This window comes from Schistocerca serialis, chromosome 4 (genome assembly GCF_023864345.2).
Source record: "Schistocerca serialis cubense isolate TAMUIC-IGC-003099 chromosome 4, iqSchSeri2.2, whole genome shotgun sequence".
Lineage (NCBI taxonomy): Eukaryota > Metazoa > Arthropoda > Insecta > Orthoptera > Acrididae > Schistocerca > Schistocerca serialis.
In genome coordinates, this window is record NC_064641.1 from 401,078,203 (window position 1) to 401,095,898 (window position 17,696).

At 45.3% G+C, this 17,696-nt stretch overlaps 1 protein-coding gene across 1 annotated transcript in view; it reads left to right on the top strand.

The window, feature by feature from the left end:
- The window catches only part of LOC126473919 (uncharacterized), a 160,161-nt gene that overhangs the window by 41,995 nt on the left and 100,470 nt on the right, over positions 1-17,696 (top strand). The window contains exon 2 of the mRNA XM_050101274.1: positions 15,191-15,572. Coding sequence (XP_049957231.1) covers positions 15,220-15,572 — 353 coding nt within the window. The 5' untranslated portion in view covers positions 15,191-15,219. The remainder of the gene's footprint in view (positions 1-15,190; positions 15,573-17,696) is intronic.

Sequence of the window (17,696 nt, forward strand, 5' to 3'; positions counted from 1 at the left end):
ACCACTAGAAAACAACTCAAGATGTAAAGTAATACCACGATACTACAAATATCAGGAAACATCTCATCACAGATAAGACTGTCCTTAAGGCTTGTAATCTCACATTTATTGCAATAAATGACATTCCTGAAATGTTAGCACTCTCATTATTACGTCAGTACGTAGTAAGTTCGTCGTATTCATGATTTCCTCTTCAAAGTAACACACCATACTTGTTATTTAACACAAAATGTCATTAAAAATTTACGTTATTCACGTGCAGCTAGTTGAGAATGTGTATGAAGTTCAAATGACACGACGAACGGCCTCGTTCTGCATATGGATTCAAACCCAGGTCATGCAGGCTAGGCCGCGGTGGCCATGCGGTTCTAGGCACTTCAGTCCGGAACCGCGTGACTGCTACGGCCGAGGGTTCGAATCCTGCCTCGGGCATGGATGTGTGTGATGTCCTTAGGTTAGTTAGGTTTAAGTAGTTCTAGGTTCTAGGGAACTGATGACCTCAGATGTTGAGTCCCATAGTGCTCATAGCCACGTGAACCAATCACGCGGGCTAAGATTTCGTAGCTGACGGAAATTAACAGTCATTCCTGACTAGGCATAAAGAGAGTGATATACCTCATTTTTGGACAACTTGAAATTACATAACGTAACATTTTTAACGGACGTGAATTCCTACCCAGCATCTATTGTCCCTGTTAACGAACTATGAGAGATGTTAAATATTGCTATTTCACAAGTAACTTACTTTAAATGCAATGAGGTAAAGCTTTGTGTTGGACAGGGATTCGAACCCAGAACCTAATTGGATTGTTATCGAAGCACAATCAACTTTGACATATCGGATTTTCTCGGCAGTAGCTAGATGTATTAACTGAAATGACGAGACGAAACATTAATTTTTTCCTCCCCAGGACTCCAACCCGGCACATATCGCTGTTATATTCTAGAGAAAAGGAACGTTAAGTGTGGGTTTGTTACACCAGCAGTGACATGTGAGCATGTTTGAACTAGAAATAATATGACAATGAGTTCAGTGCTGACTAGGAATCGAACCCCACACATATCGTTGTTGACTACACACAAAGAGACGTCAGCTAACGAATTTTTCTCCATCAGCAGCTTGGAATAACATCCTTGAACTTACAGTGATCTCGCAAATAGTTCTGTGTCTCACTGGAAGTCAAAAACTTCAGATATCGTTAGTGTTGACAACGAATGAAAGTGTTCCTTTCCATTTGAGCTACTCTATTGCGCTATCTGTTTGTTGAAACCATCGTGCAGTGCAAAAGAAATGCTGTAACTGTATGTCTCTCAGAAGTCTATATCCGGCCATATGCATTATCTCACAGCACTGTGGAATGCCGAAGTTCTGGAGGAACTGTTGTTCACTTCCAAAGGTGCTGTAGCTACGTCACAGATAGTAGCGTAACGGTAAGCGTCGCGCACTGTTGATAAGACGTCGCGTGTTCTATTATATTCGCTACTACATTTTTTTTTAAACGCAATTCTGCTGTTTGCTGAAGTTATCAATTTAATGGAACTTTGAACATAATTCTCTTCACTTCTCAACCCAAAATAGTCGCACGTGGAAAAAAGGCTAACTTCTGCGTCATTTTGTTCTTTTCAGGTTTAATAGACAGCCAAGTAGCAGATGCGCTCGAAGCTTTTGTATTATGTATGGGGAGAGCGCATCGTGCCAAAATAGTCAGAAAAGTATTTTCTACATTAGCTGTCGTCTGGTAGTGGCATTTTATTCTTCTTAAAACCTTGTTTGACAGCTTTAACTCAGAACAAGTTTTCTACATGCATGTAATCAATAAACTGCATGAGCATTGTCAGACTGTTATAGATAACATCAGAGAATTCGCATATATCGTTGATGATTAATTTCTTTCTCATGTTTAGTATTGTTTTAACAACACTAAAAGAAACCTTACGAAAACTGTGTACTGTATTGTAAGAAATGAAATAAAACTACCCACGATAACCTTACGACGAAAGTCCGTTTTAACGAAACTGAGTAGCTGTACACAAGCGTGCCTCTATCTGCACGAATTAGTAAAACACTATTCACTTAGATTTCGATTGGGTCTGTGTTTAAATGGTATGCTGTGTCATACTCAACAGGTATGCAAATGTGGCATTTCATAAATAAAGTTACGTATTCCTAGAAACCCAAAATTTGCTTGTCAGCAGCGGAAAGAGGCGTTACCTGTTGTGCAGCATTGTACGTTTTTCACCATTGCCCTATGAGCTGAAAGTATTTTCTTACGATTTGCTTATCGACGTTTGATCTGACTGCTTGCAGCTCTTACACAGAAGGGATAAAAACGTTACATTCAGCGAGGCTGGAACCGCGAACTATAACAGTCGCGTTTCCACAGTTTTTTTTTTTTTTTTTAAGTAAGAAAATTACCTCTTTCACTTCAGGCGTTGGCCCCTATCACCCATACTACCCCCAAAAACCTATCTAGCCTAAAAACAAAAACAAAGCTAGTGCCACCGCCACTTTCATCCGGAAGCTAACTAGGACGGCCGTTCGCCGCCACTTCAGGTTCCGCCAACGAACAAAAATTAAATATGCCTCTGAACTTTGTATAAAAAAAATAAAATAAAAGAAGAAAGGAATGGGTATAATACTTTATTAAATTTTATTTGTTGTTCATTTGGTGTTTTTTTTTTCTTTTTTTTTTTTTTACAATGTGCGAACAGTCACAGTTAACCAAGCCTGGAAAACTACAACAGAATGAAGACGCCATCGAAGATATGAGACATAAATAGCATGAAAAGAAAGCTACCACGTCGTAGTGAGGCTTCCCAGCGACTGCGCCCACTGATAAGATTGTTCAATAGATGGTCGTTTGCAGTTCGTTCTGACCTCATCTGCCACTGCCTGGAACATTCCAGCTACACGGCGGGCTGTGAAAGGCACTCCATAGGTAGTTTGCGAAGCACTGTCGATATCTGGTATGCCCGGAAATAGCATGATGTCTTTCTTGCAAATAGAGCCAGAAGTCAAGGAAATCCTTGTGGCCGTCACGACAGAGGTAATGGACGGCATGTCCACGTATCCAGGTGACGGAGTTGGTTCGAGTCTTGGGGTAAAATGTCTCATCCGGAAACAATAACGTGCGTGCAGATATATGCTCCGGCCTAACTCGCAAGAGATAAGCCAGCATCTGCCGCACTAGGTGCCAAACCGGTTCCGCCTCTCCACAGCTGAGGCGGTGCTCGTCAGAATCTACTGTATTACAACCCACACAATTGGGAGATTCTGTCATGTGGATATTGTAGAGACGTTCTTGCGTCACGAGCTTCCCATTAACGACGACGTACCATTGAGAAACAACATCGGAATCAAGCATGGCATCGTGTACAGTCTTCCACACCACGCGCCACCGTACGTCAGGATATTTTAGTTCGACCACATTTAGGGGGCGGCGTTGCAGCATGTCATGATATAGGCGTCGAGTTGTGGCCATTTGTGGTGTCGTGAGCGCGACACTGCTATAACTTTGTTCTAAATAGAAACGTCCTATATAAAAGAGGGGCGCCGGGATGTCCTGTAGTGGCACCGGCGCTCTTAGTGAAGCAGGACGTAGCGCCGTCAGAAGCAGACTCGTGAGGCTCGTAGGACAACGGCGCAGCAGACATAAATGTGAGCTAACATAGAGGGCAATGGCCCTATCATGGACGTTAACTAGGCCGACACCACCTTTGTCCTTGGGGAGGGTAAGAGATACGTATCTGATCTTCAGTAACATACCAGTGGTGACGAAGTATCCCAGCGCTGCCATAATGCTACGAGCCAAGGGCTTCGGAATGGGTAGCGTTTGGGCGACATGCGGTATGCGGGACGCAAGGTATACATTGGCATAATACGCCCGCTGAACGATGTTGAGGGATCGCAACCGCTGATTTGCAATTCCGGCCCTAATTTGGTTAAGAAGGCGTCGATAATTGAGCGTCGTCGCGGATCGCATGTCATTCATGAAATCTAAGCCCAAGCAGCGTACAGTATCACTGAAGCGTAAGGGGGCAATGTGTTCCTGCGGTAGCCCAATCCCGATGCTCAAGGCGACGGACTTGTCAACGTTGATTTGGCTACCAGAAGCTGTACCGTAGGTTCCAATCCAGTCCAAAGCTGCGGCCATATCGTCAGCTCCTCGTATGACGATCATCAAATCATCCGCATATGCGGTGCAGCGATAGATGGAGCCGCCGAACTGTATCCCAGTGAGCCTGTCTCGGAGACCACACAACAAGGGTTCTAAGGCCAATGCAAATAACAATGTTGATAATGGACATCCCTGTCGTACTGATCGGCGGATCGGCATGGGTGCCGTCAGTCTTCCATTGACAAGAACTCGAGAAGTTGCACCATGTAGTAGGCGTGTCAACACTGTGATAAAGGGGTCGGGGTATTCCATGCGCCGTAGAACGGCCGTGAGGAAAGTGTGGCCCACACGGTCAAAAGCCTGGGTAAAGTCGATAGACACGAGGGCTGCCGGCAAACGTCTCACCCGTGCAAGGGAGATGAGATCTCTGTAACGACATAACGCAGTTCTGATGTTGTTGGGTCCCCCCAAGGACGTCTGATCGCCGGACAAGACGTGCAATAGTGTGCCGCGAATACGTTCTGATAGCAGCCTCGAAAAGATCTTGAAGTCGCTGTTCAATAACGTTAAGGGACGATAGTCGCGGACATGATTCCGTCCCTTCGGCTTATGGATGGGGCAATCAGACCTTCCAAGAATGGTGCAGGCAATGTTATACCTGGGGACATCAATTCCTGGCAAATTTCGATCAAACACGGTAGCAACAGTTGCTTAAAGGCTCGATAGAACTCTAATGGTAACCCATCGATTCCTGGTGATTTATGGGGAGCACCTTTACCAATGGCGTGGAGCACTTCCTCTTCTGTCACTTCTCCCAGTAAAGTCGGTACCATGTCTGGTGGAACTGTACCGTGGACATGTGCTGAAACGGTGTCTACCGTCGCCATATCAGGGAGCACTGCTGAATAAAGTTGAGCGTAATGCCCATAGAAGGCTTCTGCTATATCTGCTTGTTCTGCCACGTGTCGACCGTCGTCGGTTATCATGTCGGTTACCAGTGCCCTACGGCGCCTCCTGCGTTCTATGAGCACGTGGTGCATAGATGGCCTTTCTGATTGTATCATGTCTGGAGCACGCGACCGTATAACAGCGCCTTGTAAATGATGGCGTGCTAAGGAGACGAGCTGCGCTTTCGCGCGATTGACTGTGATCTGCCTGTCAGGTGAGGGCTCCATAGCAAGACATTCCCGTAGGACGGTGTAATAAAAGTTTTCCGTGCTCCTCCTCCATGCCGCTGCTTCCCGGCCGTAAGCCATGAAGGTGCGTCTAAGAGCAGGCTTCGCACATTCAATCCACCAACTGAGGGTCGATCGGTACCGACCACGACGCCGTAAGGACGCGTTCCACGACTCTTCGACAGCACCTTTACATGCCGGCTCGTCCAGATGGGCGACGTTCAGTTTCCAGGGAGGCCTACTGCGCCACACACGTGCAGGTTTGAGGGCAATGGTGCAAATATAGGCTGTGTGGTCGGTGAATGCAGCGGGCCAGAGCTCTGCTCCTCTCGTCGCCGTCGAAAGGGTGCTGGTGACGTAAGTCCTGTCCAACCGACTTGATGAATGGCTTGTATAATGGGTGTAACCAGGAGCTGGGCCATGGATGTGGCGCCACGTGTCAATCAGGTGGAGGTCACGCGCTAGCATTTCCAATTCCGCACACGGGACGTGATGTGGCTGCTGATCAGATGGAGATAATGTACAGTTAAAATATCCTCCGATCACCATATCGTCTATGTGGCCCATAAATAGACGCGTAATATCTTCCGAAAAAAAGCGGGCCCGATCTGTCCGTCTCCCTGATCCTGAAGGGGCATATACATTGATGAGTCGTACACCGTTGACAGTTACTGCCATGGCTCTTGCACTCGGTAGGTACAGTACGTCCGTAGCCGCCAAACCGTCCCGTAGCAGAACAGCCACACCACAATCGGTAGAAGAGGCGTGGGAGATGTGGGCGGTATATCCGTAGAAGTCAGGGAAACTAGCGACACATACTTCCTGTAAGAGGGCCACGTCGATGTCCGCCGCATCAAGCATGCGATGTAGCATTGTCAGTTTGTGTGGTGCCCTTATCGCGTTGATATTGATTGTGGCAAGGCGAAAGGTGTGCTGCCTAGTCTCTTCACCTAGGGTAGACGCCATGGCAATAAAAGCTAACCGCAAGAGATGCCGGACCCACCAAACCCGTTACAAATTATGAGTCTTTCACGCTAGTAGTGGCATCCCCAATGCCGCCCCCTCCCCTGTCACCCGTGCCCTCTTCAGGAAGTTCCTCAACATCGTCCGACCACAGTGGGTGCAACACGATGCTGTGTGGCTGATCGGCACCTAAATCTCTCTCACGTACGTCGTCTTTGGTAGAGGTAGACGGATCGCCATCCATCGACGCGACCTGCCGCGTTTGTGGTGCAAGAAGTAACTGGGCACTCGTAGTATGGGCAAGTGAGCCGTCTACACCACTTAGATCCTCAGCAGGCGCAGCATCCATGCTGTCTGATGAGATGTCACCTTCTTGACTGGCCGTGTGTAGGAGGCAATCGTCAGACGGGGTCCGCCGACGTCGCTTGCGTCGTCGGGGCGAACGTTGCTTTCGAACGTGGACATTCGTATCCGAATGTGGGAGGCAATCCAGCGGCGTATCACCTTCCGCTAGGAAAGCCGCGGTCGGGACAATGTTCGCGTCCACGTCCATCGCGTTCTGAATGTTATGTTGCGTCTGGAGTCCGTGGGACTGTTGCTGCTGTTGTTGCTGTGGAGGGGGCGACATATGGGTTGTCACCGAGGGTCCTTCCTCTTCCTCCCGTGGTACTTCTGGCGTCGATGGATGTGTCTGATTGCCCGTTTCGTCCTCAGCTATGGTGCGCATCGTCGTCTGAGCGTACGTGAGGGGCAGGATTGTCGTCCCCGTCGGGGAAACGGAGTCTCCCACTGGTATCTGCGTAATTCTACGTTGTAAGCAGCTCGATCGAACATGGCCTTCCTGCCCACATCCGGAACAGGTACGCGGTTGCCCGTCGTACATGATGATTGCACGGCAGCCACCGATGTTCAAATAGGACGGCACATGTTTCTTGAGCTCAAGTTTAATTTGGCGCACACCATTGTAGACCTTATACGTCGAGAAAGTTTGCCACTTTTCTGCAACGTGGCTGATAACATTGCCATATGGTCGGAAGGCGTCCTTGACAACTTCCTCTGGGACCTCGAAGGGGAGCTCAAAAACTCTTACAGTCCTTAGGCCCATGCCTGCATGATCCACCGTCACTGTACCGATATGCCCGTCAGCATGTTTGAATCGGAGAGAGTTCGAGTATTTAGAAACCACTGTCGCGCAGACCTCTGCACTGGTCATTTTAACATAAACCACGCTCGCCGTTATAGAAAAATGTATTCCGACGACAGTCGCCGGATCTAAACGTAGATCGTCGCGTATGTACTGTTCTATTTCATAGGCTCGAGGACGCGCGTGATCTGGTTGGAAAGTAATTTTGATCGTATCGTGGCGCCATGTATGTGCCATAGTCGCACTGAACTTGGAACAAATACAACTCGCGCCGCGAGAAGGTAAACACAAGCAAGCGCTCACGGTCGCGCACGGCGAGGCGCAGCGGACGTCCTCGCCCCACCGCAGCCGAAAGCAGACTGTAAAGTTCAGCACGTCAACACAGACCTAGCGGATAGATATGGTTTGCGCCTTCCTCTTACGAGGCCAATAGTGGCTAGAACTCGTAAACCGCTATTTACAGGACGAGATTAGTTGCGATTGCCACGTTCAATGACTTTGCTGGGCTGAAAACCGTAAATTTACAATCTTCTGTTACACCTCAAGAGATAACAATTCAGGTTATTCAATCGAAATGACACGAGAACTCAAGTGAACTTTGAGGCTTAATTCCATGCACACCAGGAAGTAACTCGTCGATCACAGAATTGCCAAACATACCTTGCGTTGTTGCCAAATCTCAGTTACATTACCGCAGGAAGAAGACGAACCGATGTGATCCTACAGCGGGCTGGAAAGTGAGCATAGCTGGTGCCTCAAAGACACAGCTGCTACGGCCTGGAATACGCAATGCGTCTGATTCGCATTTCTGTAAACAGGGTTAGGGACTGGAGCTTAGTTGCTAATAATACCCAGGACTGACTGCTACTAAGCATCATAAATCAGTAACTCTCATAGTTGTTTTTATATTTCTTTCGTAACTGTACTCAAAACTAAGAAACTTATTCAGGGACGTTTTCGTGTCTCGCCGATAGTCGAGCACAACAAACAAATAAAAATAAAAAGAGAATGTGTGTGTGTGTGTGTGTGTGTGTGTGTGTGTGTGTGAGAGAGAGAGAGAGAGAGAGAGAGAGAGAGGGGGGGGGGGGGGGGGTAAAAAATTGTTGTAAAGAAATTGAATACTGGTATGTAAAGAAATCTTTCATTAAAATGACTCGTTCCACATCATTACGAAATGTCGTATTCATGATCTATGGAACAAGTATTAATCTAATCTAATTAATCATATCATATTGCTGACTAACCATGAAGAGTCATGAAGTACCGAAATTTTCGCCTATATCAGTAACCAAATCTAAACTTGAAAATAAAAGACGACAGTTTTTGTAATAAACCGGGACTCCTATCAAGACACTTTCATCCCTGTTAACTAACCATTAAAGATGCCTGATATACCTCAGTTCAGAAGTAAAGAAGTGTGTATGAATTTAAAGATGAAGCGCATGATGTGAAGTTCTGCGACGGAGATACAAACCCAAGACGTAATCGGACTGTTAACTAAGTAAATCAAATGTTACGTATAGGTTTTTCTTGCCAGCTGCTGGGTGTTTAATCTAAATTAGGGACACAAATTTTTGTGCCTGAGCGACAATCGAACCGCACTCCTATCGTTCTTCTTTATTGTCCACGAATATTGCTTAAGTATCAATTGCTTACTCACCAACAGTAAGATGTGTGCGTGTTTGTCCAGAAATTGTTGGCAACATGAACAGACATTAAAAATGCGCGTTAATTTTCACTAGCAGGCCGGTGTGCACGTGATAGGGCTTGAAATGAAATTATGAATATGCTTCGATAACAATCCGATTAGGTTCTGGGTTCGAATCCCTGTCCAACACAAAGCTTTACCTCACTGCATTTCAAGTAAGTTACTTGTGAAGAAGCAGTATTTAACATATGTCGTAGTTCGTTAACAGGGACAATAGATGCTGGGTAGGAATTCGCGGCCGTCAAAAATGTTTACGTTTTGTAATTTAAAGTGCATATTTGTTAACTGATACTGTCTAAAATCGAGGTATATCACTCTCTTTATGCCTAGTCAGGAATGACTGTTAATTTCCGTCAGTCACGAAATCTTAGTTTGCATGACCTAGGTTTGAATCCATATGCAGAACGAGTCGGTTCGTCGTGTCATCAACTAGCTGCTCGTGAATAACTTAAATTTTTAACAATTTTTCAATTTTATTTGGACTGTTGTGCAGCATTGTAAGTTTTTCACCATTGCATTATGAACTGAAAGTATTTTCTTACGATTTCCTTATGGATGTTTGATCTGACTGCTTGCAGCTCTTACACAGAAGGGATAAAAACGTTACATTCAGCGAGGTTGGAACCGTGAACTATAACAGTAAATTTTTAATATCATTTTGTGTTAAATAATAAGTACGGTATGTTACTTTGAAGAGGAAATGATGAATTCGACGAACTTACTACGTGCATTACCTATCTGACGTAATAATGAGAGTGCTAACATTTCAGGTATGTCAGTTATTGCAATAAATGCGAGCTTACAAGCCTTAAGGACAGTCTTAACTGTGATGAGGTGTTACCTGATATTTTTAGTATCGTGGTATTACTTTACATCCTGAGTTATTGCGATACAGAGCAGTGTTTTCTAGTGGTGCCTTGTTGGAACAATTTTCAATAGTCAAATGACTGTATCAAGGAGCGATTAGAGGACCTGCTAGACAACTGCGTTATGTGGGTTGCATGGGAATCTGGCGAAATGCAATACAGGTCGTTCGGATACTTTTGAGCATGACTGTACTTCGTTAACAATCCTATTAGGAGCTGGGTTCGCATCCCTGTCACAAGCTTTATATGATGGCATTTCAGTTTCAAACATGAGCATACCTTGTTCCATGTGAATGACACCATATTAAATGTCGTTGGGGGTAATTCCCAGGACGGTAACTGTGATGCCAGGATTCCCAGTTCAGTACAAACATTTTCGTCATTTATTTTCAGGATCTGAATTGATAACTGACACTGGTGCAAACGTCTATACTTCACGTCTCTTTATGCCTGGTGATCCGGTCTCAAAAAGGCACAAACAAAGCCTAGCTTAGTTAGCATGGCTGTAGGTGCTGGGTTTGAATCCAGGTCCAGAACGACGACGTTGGTCATTCAAATTTGTGTACATGTAGCTGTTGATGTGTTACGAGAACAATAATATTACTGGTGATTCGCTGTTAATGTTGAGATTTCCTTAGAGTGCTTGTTGCCGTTAATCGCGATTTTCTACTGGTTCGTCCAATATCCAGTTTCCAGAGCCACTCGCCGTTGAGCGACCTTCAGCATGTGGATGGAGAACCTTTTAGAGAGCGAAAAACTGTTTTCCAATTGCCGTACAGCTTTGTAACTCCATATATTGTCTCAAGTATTTAATTTTGACTAAGGATTACTGTACGATATATGTAAAATAATCCGGTTTCTCAGAACTTTTGGAATGTCACTTGTTGTAATTAAGGTTAGTTTATGAGTGTTATGGGGTGTCTCATCGCTAAGAACGTGTTTTCTAATATGTTTTGTATGACGATATTAGTTGACGCTTCGACTGACTGCCATAAAGACCTTTGGTCTCTTAGTAGTCTCTTGCGGTACCCATTGTGTGTAGTCAAACGACTGTACCCCACGGGGTTTTGGTGTTTAGAGGACTTGCAACACAGCTATGTTATGTTGGTTGTATTCGGCAGTGACCCACTTTTTTTGCTGTCAAGTGTACATGGAGCAAATTGGTTGGTTGTTTTTGCATTCGATGTGGTCTACAGAGGGCTTGATGGAACTAAAGAAAGCACCGTAAGTTAATGAGCGGTTCCTCGGGAAACAAAAGAAAAGGGTTTTTTATCATATTTTCGCCAGCATCCCAGACCAGAACCCAAATGGGAATTCCAAGACGTTTAGGTACAGAAAATGGCTGCTTTTTAAAGTTATATCCCTAAGATCCAAATATCCAACAAACTTCAAAATTTTCTACATGTATTTATCCGTTTTCCGAGATAAAATAGTGATATTAAACAGGTGAGCAAAGCAGCTATGATTATATAAAGAGAAATTATGCTAACGGAAATAAAAGAAATGGGCATATGAGTAAGAGCAGTAAATATGGCCTGGATGCGATCATGAGCAGTATATGCAGTTAGAAGTGGTAAGTAAGATAACTGTGCCTGGTCGTTTAGTACTAAGCTTTGATTGAGGGACATTTGTTTATTAATTTCCATTACTGCACCATATTTATCACATCACATCCACAAAGGAACAAAGATCAATAACACAGAAATAACAGAAAGTAATAAATTAATGAATTGGTTTTTATAGATGAAGACTGAGCTGGAACACCTCATACAAGGAGCTGACATACGATTACTAAAAAGTAAGACAACTGCCTTGCTTCAAAATTGAAAGAAGGGCCACAATGGTTTTTGAGTGGGGCTTACCGGAGTAAGAAGGTAAAGCCACGAAAGCGATGGGTAGGCAATGTGGAAGAAAATATAAAATCTCTAACAGGGTGGCGCAGAACCACGCGGGAGCGGGCAGTATGGAGGAAACTTGTTGAAGAGGTGAAAACCCACGAAAGGTTGTAATGCCATGAGAAAAATTTTAAGGAAAAGAACAAAACTGAATGAAAAATTGACGGAGTAACAAAATGGATTGAGAGTAAACGCAAGAAAAGTCAATACAATAAGAATTAGCATAAACGTGCTTAGTGATGAAATCAACATCAACATTGAGGTCACGAAAGTTAAGATATTCTGCTACCTTGGAAGGAAAATAACGCATAACGGACAAACCAAGGGTAACATTAAAAGCAGACTACCAGAAATGAAGAAAAAATTCCTGGTCAGAAGAAATCTACTAGTATCGAACAAAATTTGAGGAAGAAATTTCTGATAATATACACCACTGGCCAATAAAATTGCTACACCAAGAAGAAATGCAGATGATAAACGGGTATTCATTGGACAAATATATTATACAAGGACTGACATGTGATTACATTTTCACGCAATTTGGGTGCATAGATCCTGAGAAATCAGTACCCAGAACAACCAACTGTGGCCGTAATAATGGCCTTGATACGCCTGGGCATTCAGTCAAACAGAGCTTGGATGGCGTGTAAAGGTACAGTTGCCCATGCAGCTTCAACACGATACCGCAGTTCATCAAGAGCAGTGACTGGCGTGTTGTGACGAGCCAGTTGCTCGGCCACCATTGACCAGACTTTTAAGTTGGTGATAGATCTGGAGAATGTGCTGGCCAGGGCAGCATTCGAACATTTTCTGTATCCAGAAAGGCCTGTACAGGACCTGCAACATGCGGTTGTACATTGTCCTGCTGAAATGTAAGGTTTCACAGGGGTCTAATGCAGGGTAGAGTCACGGGTCGTAACACATCTGAAATGTAACGTCCACTGTTCAAAGTGCCGTCAATGCGAACACGAGGTGAGCGAGAAGTGTAACTAATGGCACCCCATACCATCACGCTGGGTGATACGCCAGTATGGCGATGACGAAAACACGCTTCCAATGTGCGTTCACCGCGATGTCGCCCAACACGGATGCGACCATCATGATGCTGTAAACAGAACCTGGATTCATCCGAAAAAATGACGTTTTGCCATTCGTGCACCCAGGTCCGTCGTTGAGTAGGCCTACACTATCACAGGCGCTCCTGTCTGTGATGCAGCGTCAAGGGTAACCGCAGCCAGGGTCTCCGAGCTGATAGTCCATGCTGCTGCAAACGTCGTCGAATTGTTCGTGCAGATGGTTGTTGTCTTGGAAACGTCCCCATCTGTTGACTCAGGGATCGAGACGTGGCTGCACGATCCGTTACAGCCATGCGGATAAGATGTCTGTCATCTCGACTGCTAGTGGTACGAGGCTGTTGGCATCCAGCACGGCGTTCCGTATTATCCTCCTGAACCCAGCGATTCCATATTCTGCTAACAGTCATTAGATCTCGACAAACGCGAGCAGCAATGTCGCGATACGATAAACCGCAATCGTGATAGGCTACAATCCGACCTTTATCAAAGTCGGAAACGTGATGGTACGCATTTCTCCTCCTTACACGAGGCATCACAACAACGTTTCACCAGGCAACGCCGGTCAACTGCTGTTTGTGTATGAGAAATCGGTTGGAAACTTTCCTCATGTCAGCACGTTGTAGGTGTCGCCACCGGCGCCAACCTTGTGTGAATGCTCTGTAAAGCTAATCATTTGCATATCACAGCATCTTCTTCTTGTCGGTTAAATTTCTCGTCTGTAGCACGTCGTCTTTGTGGTGTATCAATTTTAATGGCCAGTACTGTATATATGGAGCACAGCATTGTGTGCCGGCTAGGGTGGCCGAGCGGTTCTAGGCGCTACAGTCTGGAACCGCGTTACCGCTACGGTCGCAGGTTCGTATCCTGCCACGGGCATGGATGTGTGTGTTGTCCTTAGGTTAGTTAGGTTTAAGTAGTTCTAAGTTCTAGGAGACTGATGACTTCAGAAGTTAAGTCACATAATGCTCAGAGCCATTTGAACCATTTGAACAGCATTGTGTATATGGAGCACCGCATTGTATGGTAGTGAATCACGAACAGTGGGGGACCGGAGATGAAGAGAATGAAGCGTTTGAGATGTCATACTATAGAATGATATTGAAAATTAGGTGAACTGATTAGATAAATAATGATGATTTTCTCCGCACGATCGGCGAGGATACAAATGTGTGGAAAACGCCGACAAGGAGGAGGAACAGTATGATAAGACAAGCGCTAAGACATCAGAGAATAACTTCCACGGTACTAGAGACAGCTGTAGAGAGTAAAAATTGTGGGAGAAGACAGAGATTGAAATACATCCGACAAATAAGTAACGATTTGCGGATAAGTGCTACGCTGAGATGAAGAGGCTGGCACTGGAGAGAAAACTAGCGGGTCACATCAAACAAGTCAAAAGACTGATGGCCCCCGCAATTTAAAAACAAAAAAAGAAAAAAACGCTACGTACTACGGCATTGTGGCGCTGATGTTACTATGTGCTTTTTAGGTGCAACATGAAGTCGCGTAGGAGGATTTCGACCACTGTCTAACAAAAATTTTCAAACTTTTAACACTGGTGATTAGGCCGCTAGAAAAATCTACACTTAGTGTTCAGTAATTCACAAGACGCTTTTCGAGATTAACTTAGTATCAAAAAATCTAAGAAGAAAGGTGGTATTCTTCGTGCACAGTATGGTGTTACGTGTGAGCTACCAGCAGTGTCACAGGATTTAAAAAAGTTTTACAGTGTGTACCAGAACTGAAGACAAATAAAACATTTATTACGTACATTTATTTTATCGATGTGATAGCACTCCGTCTTCAGGCCACAAGTGGCCCATCGGGACCATCCGACCGCCGTTCATCCTCAGTTGAGGATGAGGATGGGAGGGGCGTGTGGTCACCACACCGCTCTCCCGGTCGTTACGATGGTTTTCTTTGACCGGAGCCGCTACTGTTCGGTCGAGTAGCTGCTCAATTGGCATCACGAGGCTGAGTGCACCCCGAAAAATGGCAACAGCGCATGGCGGCCTGGATGGTCACCCATCCAACTGCCGGCCACACCCGACAGCGCTTAACTTCGGTGATTTCACGGGAACCGGTGTATCCACTGCGGCAAGGCCGTTGCCCGTCAAAGTGATAGTAAAAGTTTTTGCCTACCCCTCATATACAAAGCCTGTAAACTGAATATTTTACATTTCGATAAAAAACTTACTGATGTTTTACGAATCTTGTATCTAGCTGGAGTGTTGCGTTTTTTCAGGGACGGAGGTGGCCGGTAAGAGCTCGTTCATGGCTGGCTTTGGGCTGGGCTTCCTGGCGTTCGCTCTGAAGAAGCTGCTGCTGCCGGTACTGATCGGCGCGCAGATCGCCAAGTCCATCCTGATCGCCATGTTCCTGCCCTCCCTACTGGGCGGCCTGGGCAAGGTGCTCAACAGGGGTGTCTCCACGTTCGCGTCCGCCTCCAGCGCCTCCGGCTCCAACGGCGGCGGCGCGGGCGGCGCCGCCAACTTGGAGGATTTCGAGTTCAAGGACAACCTGGACGCCGCTGAGAGCAGCTACCCGAGCGGGACGTTCGCCTACCCCGAGACCCCGGGCGTTCTGCCCGCCTCTGCCATTTACAAAGACCAGTCCGCCGTCAGCAGGTATGTGCACTAGCCAACAGTCAGCTGGTCATTTTCTCTCTGGACGAGTTCTTGGTCATATACGCTCTCTATATTATTTACTCTGTGTACTATGCGAGACATCTTACGGTGTGTGGAGAAACATACCTGTGGTTCCACTTCGACCCTACTCCTTACCATTCGCGATTGATTCTGGGGAGAACGATCAACGAAGAGCCCGTATGAGCTTTGCTCCATCTGATTATTTCGTCGCGGTCATTTCTCGAGTTGTATAAAGGAGGATTTAATATGTTGCCTGACTCTTGGAACTACACTCACAGAATCCATACGTACTAAAAAATTCATGTAGGTGTGTACATTTGTATGTACGTTCGTATGTATGCATTTATGTTTGTTTCATATCTCCTCCTAAACCACTGGATCAATTTCAACCATATTTGATGTACATAGCACTTACTGTGTGGGAAGGGAGTAAAAACCACCCCCTCTCAGAGGAGTGGAGGTGGTGGTTAAAAATTATTCAAGCTCACTAAATGCAAATAGCGAGACTATATTCGTTGAATATTTCAGAATGAGAGCACTTAGTGACTTACAGCAAACTTTACAAATAATTTCTAACCTTTAAGAGACTTTTTCTGACACTCCTCGTCCTCCACAAAGTAATGAAAATGAAGAAGTATATCACTTTCTACATATTCTCTATTCAAGCAGTAAAAGGGCCGCATCAGGTGTGGTGTTTAAATTCATTACTTCTGTACTACTAACTCTATTCGCAACATATTTCGCAGATAATACCTATGTATACCACAGGATATACCTCCAAAATTATATAAATGTACGACACATGGGTAAGGATATGTTGTTCTGAGACTAGTTTGATGCATCTCTCCATGCTACTCTATCCAGTGCAAGCTTCTTCATCTCCCAGTACCTACTGCAACCTACATACTTCTGAATCTACTTAGTATATTCATCTCTTGGTCTCCCTCTACGAATTCTACCCTCCACGCTGCCCTCCAATACTAAATTGGTGATCCCTTGATACCTCAGAACATGTCCTACCAACCGATCCCTTCTTCTAGTCAAGTTGTGCCACAAATTTCTCTTCTCCCCAATCCTATTCAATACCTGCTCATTAGTTATATGATCTACCCATCTAATCTTCAGATTATATGAAGTCATTATTACTGAGCTGCTTGGAAATGAAACTGCAGGGCAAAATTCACTGAAGAAACAGGTGAAATATGCATACAAATATAATGAAGTATGAAGTGTGTTACAAATTCCCGAAAGGCTCCTCCTAAACGCTTCCATCGTTTTCAACCAAACTTGTTACACTTCTTACTATCTGAAAATAAATGCTGTGGGGATCAGAACCAGCATCCTCCCATTGGAGTTGAGATGATAATTCAGAGAGGGGAGAGGGAGTAGGACGGATTGGGAGGGGGGAGTAGAAGACGTACAACGATGAGGCAAGAGAGCAGGACGCAGATAGGGGGAGGGAGAATTGACAGAGGCAAGGAAGAGGAGGAGAGGGCCGAAGAGAGGCAGAGGAGAAGATGGGCAAGGAAAGAAAAGAGCAGAACATGAACAGAAAGGGAAGGTAGAAGAGACAGAAACAAGGGATGGGAGGAGAGGGATGTAGACGTGGAGGAGGAAATGGATAGATAAACGTAACAGGAGAAGGTGAACAGGTAGAAGGGACAGGGAAGATGGGTGGAAAAAGGATTATATGGATAGAGAGAGGCGGTAGAGGTGATGGACGGAGGAGGAGGATGAGGTAGACAGAGAGGGAAGAAACAGTTGGACAGAGGGGGAAGGAGCACATGGACAGAGGAGAAGGAGCTGATGGATAGAGAGAGGGGGAGGAGCAGATAGACAGAGAGAGGGTCAGAAGGAGATGGACAGAGAATGAGGGTGGACGAGGTGGAGAGAGGGGGAGGAGGAGATGGGAGGAGATGGACAGGGAGAGGGAGGAAATGGAGATGGACAGGGTCAAACGGAGGAGATAGAGAGACGATGTAGGAGAGGACAGAGGGTGTTTGGCAAAACTAGAAGAAGCAGAAGTAATTTCTTGTATATGTGACATCCAACAGCTTTTAGTTATTTAAGAAAGGGTAACTTCGTTGTTTTACGATCGTCAGG